We start from the raw sequence: 7,811 nt of genomic DNA, 5'->3' as shown, positions 1-7,811 counted from the left end.
GAAGACTTAAAATATGTTGAATTTAAATATTGACTCAAAAACGGAAAAATAAAACCTCTCTGATTGTCGCATATATCATGTAAAAAACCCTCAGCTTTCAAGAAAAAATAGGGCCCTCTAGCCCTAAGCCGTGGAACAACGAAAAACGACTACAATCAATAATTACGAAAAAAAATCCACTTTTTTGCAAGTACAATATTTTTTTAAAAGAAGTTCATTTCATTCAATTTGATATGTCGATCATCTAATTCGGTTCAGTGGCTCAAAAGCTTACATTTTTGGGAAAAATGATTTTTAGGATCACCCTAAAAAGGAAATGGGCAGCCTAATAAAAAAATAAGAAATACGGTTCTAATGTTTTGCGATAAAGAACAAAATTACCACTTTTGACGAAAATCAGAGAACCACTATATCGGTTTGGCATGGAATGGCTATTTTTGTATATTTTGTTCCACCCAACAGAAAAGATTGTCGGTATTCGGATAAAAGGAGAAACTGATGGAGACTCGATGAAATTATTAATCTGAACAGCGAGACAAAAAGAAGCTCGATTTATAACTAAATTTGCATGAAATAAAAAAAAATTATTGTGAGCATGATAATGTATTTCAAAACTCAAAACAGCCTCGACACCTCGACGCCTTAAATCCTCGACACCTTAACTCAAATCGAGATACTAGCAATTTGCTCTGAATTTACCACAGTTGATGATAGAGTGGTACTCGGAATGTTGTGGCTCTTCATGTGCCGTTTCAGGTGATCACTTTTGCCGAAGGCTCGTTCACAAACGGAACAAACATACGGTTTCAAACCTAAGTGAACAATTTTTACATGACGATTCAGATTACCTAAAAGAAGGAAAAAAGGAACTTTTTAAAAGATATTGGGAGTAGTACAAAAGTGTTATCGATGAGAATTACAAATACTATTGACATTATAGTTTTTACATTTTGGAATTTATATCACATCTTCGGCATTTTCATAAAGGCCTGAATTTATCTCGTGAGAGTTTTAACAGCGCAATTATCAGTGATGTTCGATACAATTACACTGAAGTCTCTGATTTACAATTAACTAGCTCATGCACATAGGGATTCCTTTAGAATTGTTCACGATACTCACCGATATTGCTGAAAACTGATGCACAAATGTCGCACGGATATGTGCGCACTTTCGCATGCACATTGTTAATGTGGGTCTTCAGTTCGTGCATTGTGGTTTTCCGCAAACCACAAAATGGACACGTATGGTTCTTTACGCCTTCATGTCGCATGATGTGCTCCTTCAGTTTGTGTGAGGTACAAAATTTCTTTGAGCAAATCGTACAAACGAATGGCATCTCATTCGGTGCGTGAGTATACTTATGCTTCTTGAGGGCTCCGTTAGTTGAGAAAGTTTTACCGCATGTGTCACAAACAAAGAGCGTTTGTTCCGGTGTCACATAATTGGGATCATGGGTTCTCAATCGATGTCTTTTGAGTCCCTGTCTAGTAGCGAACACTTGGTTACAGCCTGGATGGTCACAGGGTAATGATATTTTGTTCTCCGTATGTTTCTGGATATGATGCGTTTTCAGATTGTTCCATTTGGCGAATTCTTTACCACAGAGTTTACAATCGAACGGTTTGAGCCCATCATGTGTGCGCTTGTGAGCATTCAACCTCAAAAGAACCCTGAACTTCTTGGGGCAACGATCGCAACTATATACTTCTGTTGGTTCCCTATACTCACGCTTTTTCAAACTTCCCCATTTCGTGCGTTTTTTCCTTTGCCTTTGACGAACGGCAGTATTTTTCTTCAGCTCACTTTCCGATTCGATATCTTGGGGATCCGAACTTTGTGTGTCTTCAGCTATGCCTGGGTGCCCCCGAATAGATGGAACATATTCATTGTCACTTTCCTCAGCGGCCAATTCCAAACCTTCTTTTTCTATATCATCGCTAGCATCGCTCCCTACAGAAGATTTTCCTTCGTCATCCTCGCTGAATTCATCCTTCTCATTAGTTACTTCAAAACTCAATGGTTTGCATTCCAAATCCAACAAAACTGTTTCCGGATGGACTTTCACCTCCGTTAATTCAATTTTCTGGAAAACAATACACATTTTTGAAACCGTTCTGGTAAATTTAGTTTTCAAAATGAACTGTTCGGATTTGAGTTATAACGGCATTTACTTTCGCTTCAGCCAAATATATTTTAATTCAACTTACCACATTTTGCAAACCCCAATGAACCTGAAGACAAATTTTTCGAAAACCATCATATTCAACTAGCTTTTGGACGCATTCTTGACAAACTTTCAGTGTGTTAGGATTCGCTTCATCGTCCAGCTGAAAGTGTTGTTTAAAAAGTCAATTTACGAGTGAATATAAACTATTTCTATCACCTCTATGCCGGTTAGGTTCAAATATATAGTGACGAACTCCTCCAGACTTTGGTATCCATCTTGATCTGATAATGTTCGACCACACGCTCGACAAAACGACATTGCTGTTCAGTTCTGGTTCTGGTCTGAGACGTTCCGTTTAGGTTGCTCAGATTTGAGCAATACATGGATGACAACAGTAAACAAACCAAGCGGTTGGGAAACATATGATTTTGATGGATGCCAACGAAGAGAACATTTTTATTAGGTGCGCTAATACGCCAAAACCACTCTGCGTTCATCATGAATGTTTATTCTTATAACAAAACACAATACTTCTGTGCATGGTTTGTGTACTCCTACACTGAAATTAATTTCTTTCCATTTTTTGTTTTTGAGAGGCTTTAAACTTTGCAGTTCATTCGCCTCTAAAATAAATTTTCATATAGATTATGATTATATAGATCTACTTGCTGACCCGGCAAACGTTGTTCTGCCATAAAAATTGTGAATATTTTGGTTGTTGAATAAAACAATAACTAATGTATGGTAAGTGTTTTTAAATCTAGAAAATTAATCGAATCGTAATAGATAAAATTAAACGAATGAAACGATTTGAATTGAAGTGTGTTTGATATGTATGCTGCCGGAAATAATTGTGCACATTGTCATTCGATAATCAAACGTGAAACTCTCGTGACTCATCTATTCTATCCTCTTCTATTGTGTTCTATTAAGAAGAAAAATGTTGCAGCGGAGCAACTTAGAAAATCAGTGAATCTTTTATGGCGTTTCATCCCGATTATGATGACAGCCCATTCTTTTAACCAATAGATTAGCTGAAACAATAGGCCAGTTAGATCATACCCATAGGAGTGTATAGTTCGTGCGCGCGCTTAGAAGAGTTCAACCGTTTATTTGAATATATCGTTTACCAGTTTATCTTTGGCTATTTTACTATCCCGCCACCCGAAATCAAGTGAAATAACATATCCTGTTTGAACATTTGAACGTGGTTTGAGTGTTCTGCATAGCTGGAGTATTATCGAAATAATAAATATCTGTGATTTAAATTTACTAAATATGTCCAGCGACGACAGTGGTTCTGATATGGAAACTCCACCTCCAAAGCAAAATGAATCAAAGAAGAAAAAGCGTTTACAAGATTATCTTGATGAGAAAGTGATTCGTGATGCTACGGAACGAGCCGAAGATGCGCTAAGGAAACGCCGCAAAAGAGGTTTAACTGAGGACCAGGAAGAGGCAGAAGAAGTCAGCTATCCAGTTATCAACCCAATCAATTTAATTAAGAATAAAGAAATCAGGGCCAGAAAATTCAAGCGTTTGCAAGGCTCTAAAAAGAACAGATTGATTATGTATAATATTGATTTGTTGATATTTTGAATATAAAATAATAACTGTAATGTTTTTCCATCATTGCAGAGCTGGTTTTTGTAATTCAAATATTCGCAATTGGTGGACAAGACCTGAATCAGGACGATAGTTACATCGAATAAGGCCATTGATCTTCTGTTTTTACGTAATAGATACTTTCAACGATAATGTTTTGAAGACATACTTTGAATGAAAGAATTTTTAAGTTTCAAATAAGGAAAATCTATCATTGCAAAGCCATTAAATTAATAATTTTTAAATTATTCTCCAGTTCTTTTTCCATAATTTTGATATCCGTCTAAAGAAAATCTGAATCATTTTCTGCTTTTGGCAAATTCCTTGAAACTCATCAGATGTTTCATATGAAAATTATGCTTCTGACCGACGCTACTAACCAGTTCCTGTTTAAATAATTATATCAAACCTCATGTCCCGTATATCAAATGACACGAAAATGGGAAGGATGAGAGGATTAAACTTCAGAATCCCATATGGGAGTAGCTCAGATTATACTGATCATGAGATTGATAAATTCGGGTTTATTCTGAGATATAGAAGATATTATTATTCATCAAAATTGTGGAAACAGTTCTTAGAAAATTTTAACATTGACCTATAAATACTAATAAATACTTCTCACTATTCAAACGAGTAAGACAGAGCTGAATACAAGAGTATCCGAGATATCGATTATTAAACTCATGATAGTCATGCTTTATCTCTAGAGTAATTCATAGAAAGAGGAAATAAAATTACATTCCCATATGTTAAACTGACCAGACGTCCCGCATTTCAACAAAATGTCCCGCGTAAGATTATGTCCCGCGAAACGTCCCGCATTTGGCAAAAGAAACGAAAATGTCCCGCGATATCAATATATTTCAATATTACAATTTGTCATATTGATTTCATTAAATGGCCACCACGGTCACAAAAAAAACTTTTATTTGACAGACTGTTCAAGAGATCTTCCAATGCATCCAAAGATACGTTGAGCTGGTTTCATCGCACCGACAGTGTACTTTTTGTTTAGAGAGTGTCAAATGGAAACGACAGCAACAAAATTAGAAAAAGTTTTTTATAAAAGTCCCCTATTGATCCGCAGGGACCAACGTGAGTCAGACGAAAAGTTCATCTTTGGTCCCCTAGCTCGGTCAGGGCTCATCGTGTTAAATAAGCCGGAATAACTAGTGTATACGAAACAGGAAGAGACAAGGTTGTTTGATGAAGTATCGTGAATGAAACGCTTGGCGGCCTTACGGAAGTTGGCCGAAACCTCAACCATGGTCCATGAAAAGATGTATGTCAGCGTGTTCTTTTACCTTTTCGTGGCTTTGGCTAGGCTGGTAGGCTGTCTCTCCATTTTGACCATTCGCTCAAAAGTTTTTTTTGTAGTTTTTTTTTCATCGCCTTCCGAAATTAGTCCATTTTTTTAATGCATACGTTAACACTAAAATCGATGAAAAATGGATTGGAATTTTCGAGCGTTCCATTCGATAATTGGAAGAAAATTGTAGAATTTCAATCGTGCTTGCCAGACCTAAATGCTCTGACCGAGTGAGAGATTTTCAGGCGTAAACAAAATCTAAACCACCTAAAAATCACAACTGAGTGATTACAGTGGATGGTTTAATGGCTAGGACACATGTTAAGAGTTTCACGAATAAATGAGACTCTCTAAACTATGGTTTATGTTCACATAACGTATATAAATAACGTTTTGTTTATTGTGTCCCGCGGTAGACCTCTGACCATCTGGTCACTTTACCATATGTTCAACAACTACATTATTCAAGAGCAATCAAGTATTCCTCCTCATTTTTGAAACAGCGTTTGATTTGATTGAAATACCGAACCATCGAGGTATAATCGCAAACTTGTCATTCTAAAACATACGATCAATTAAATAAAATATTATCTCATACACTTATTAATTTTACCTACATAACGTTCAAACGTCCGAAATTATGCAACCGACATAACGATCAAATGCCCGAAAGTATGCAATTGACATGTCTCTAATAAACGGGAATGAACTCTTTCACTTCACGGAGTTTATTTTTACACGCAACTGTCCGTGACAATGATGATAGACATAAAAAGATTAAGTGAAGTGTAAGTGACGTGAAAGCGTTTGTGACAGTGATGTACGTTATCAAGCCCGATGTTTTTTCCGTACCACAATATTTCTGGCCTACTACTTTTGCTAAGCGGTTGTTTCTGTTGCAGTTGTTTACTACGGCGATTAATTCCGGTCACGTTATGAAACACAGGGCCTGATTACGAACGTCACTTCACGGTGAAAACGAAATGAAGTGCGTATAACCTTGCATACAAATCATTTCGTTTTCACCGTGAAGTGATGTTCTTGTTCAGGCCCGTTTGGCGTAACCCGAAACATAACAAGGTCCCACAAAAATAATCTAACGGTGTTAAATCGCATAATCTTGGAGGCCAACTTGCTCGTCTTGTTGAAAGCAAAACTCCTCTACATTCAGAGTACTCAATTGTGGCACACACTAGTCAGTTATCATGGCCCTGTAGCGGTCAACATAAGCTGATACGTTCTGACCGGTATAATTTTCAAACAAAGACGGTCCTACCGGCCCAATAAGCGCATCAAGCATCATCATTTACTATACGTGGTCCCAGACAATGCGCGTTGTCCTGTAAATTTAGATATTCTGGTGGATATTGTTCGGGCAAATGTCTTTTAGGTAAATGTATCGATGAAGGCACATGTTTTGGGAATTGTGACAGATGGTGATGTGACAACGATTACTGTGGTAACTAGATAAATGAGACCGAGGGTCAAACAATCAGCAGCGTCATTCCAAGACACAACAGACCGACACCAGATGTAAAGTAAGACTGATTCAAGTCACTTACCAGCGTGTGTGTCATCTAGGTTGATTTCGTGTCGAACACCAATACCATCGTAAATGAACTAGGGATACCACATCTCCCCTTCTTTATTTTATTTTGTTTTGACCGTATATAAGATTATCAATATTATCAACAATGAAATGTCGGCAAAACTACTTTTACAATTATCTTACTTTTTTGTAGATTCCTTCAAGATAAAACTGGGATCACTGGTTGTAACGTCGGTTTGGTTTCGGTGCTCGTCCCGATCGTCGGGTAGATGGAGTTGTAGAGTCCTTATCTGGATGGAACTGCTTACCTTGTGGTTCCTCCGCATCATTTACTGTCTCCAAAATCTCACGCTGCTGATCTGTGGCTGGTCTTGTCCAGCTCTCGTCGGAGATGGTCTGCTTCGGTTGAAGGAACTCTTGAGTGTTTTCTGACTCAGGAATGCACAGATGAGATGTGTTCCTTTCGTAACACTTATCACTGCTTTTTGATTTCACTGTAACGTTTGTACCTTTTTTGTCTAAGACTGGGAATTTCTCAGAATGGAAATTTGTGGAGAGCTTATTGTGAGGCAACAAGTTTCTCATGAGCACAGTGTCCCTGATCTCCATCCACTGGGTCTTGCACCACGCTTATTGTCCTCTTTCTGTTTCCCTTCAAATTTCTTCTGAATGTCCCGGTCGCGAAACTCGGTAGTAGGGGGACAGCTGAGATCGTCAATTTGGGGTAGCTTGAACCTAAGTTTCCTATTTTGCAGAAGTTCACTAGGCGCTCTTCCTGTCACGCTATGGGGTGTGTTGTTGTACAAGATCAGATAATCATCCAACTCTGTTTTCCAGCTTCCGTACAAGGCATTTGAGATTTTCAGACGTTCAAGTAATGATCTGTTCTGACGTTCCACCTCGCCATTGGCCTGTGGCCAGTACGGTGTACTGTGGTTCAGAACGATCCGTTTTGTTCCACAAAAATCTTTAAATTCCCTGGAAACAAATTGTTTGGCATTATCCAGCGTGATGGTCTGTGGGTACCCCCATGTACGAAAAATATTCTTCAGACATCGGATCGTTTCAGGTGCAGTTATCTTCGTCATCACTTCCAGCTCAACATATCGGCTATAATAGTCGACGACTACAAAAATATACTCCCCGCTTGGCATGGGACCGAGAAAATCGATTGC

General features: G+C 38.0%; 1 protein-coding gene across 1 annotated transcript; it reads right to left on the bottom strand.

Moving 5' to 3' along the window:
- Positions 1-571: 571 nt before the first annotated feature.
- Positions 572-6,024, bottom strand: LOC129771489 (zinc finger protein 112-like). Its single transcript, XM_055775170.1, has 4 exons — positions 2,387-6,024; positions 2,211-2,330; positions 1,123-2,086; positions 572-848 (listed from the first exon to the last, which is right to left on the bottom strand). Exons 1-4 carry the CDS (start codon positions 2,486-2,488, stop codon positions 664-666), a joined length of 1,371 nt encoding a protein of 456 aa, XP_055631145.1. The 5' UTR covers positions 2,489-6,024; the 3' UTR covers positions 572-663.
- Positions 6,025-7,811: the final 1,787 nt, after the last annotated feature.

The sequence above is a fragment of the Toxorhynchites rutilus genome, chromosome 2 (assembly GCF_029784135.1).
Source record: "Toxorhynchites rutilus septentrionalis strain SRP chromosome 2, ASM2978413v1, whole genome shotgun sequence".
NCBI classification, from domain to species: domain Eukaryota; kingdom Metazoa; phylum Arthropoda; class Insecta; order Diptera; family Culicidae; genus Toxorhynchites; species Toxorhynchites rutilus.
Note: the sequence above shows the minus strand (reverse complement) of the source record. Positions and strands in the feature narration are given on the sequence as shown.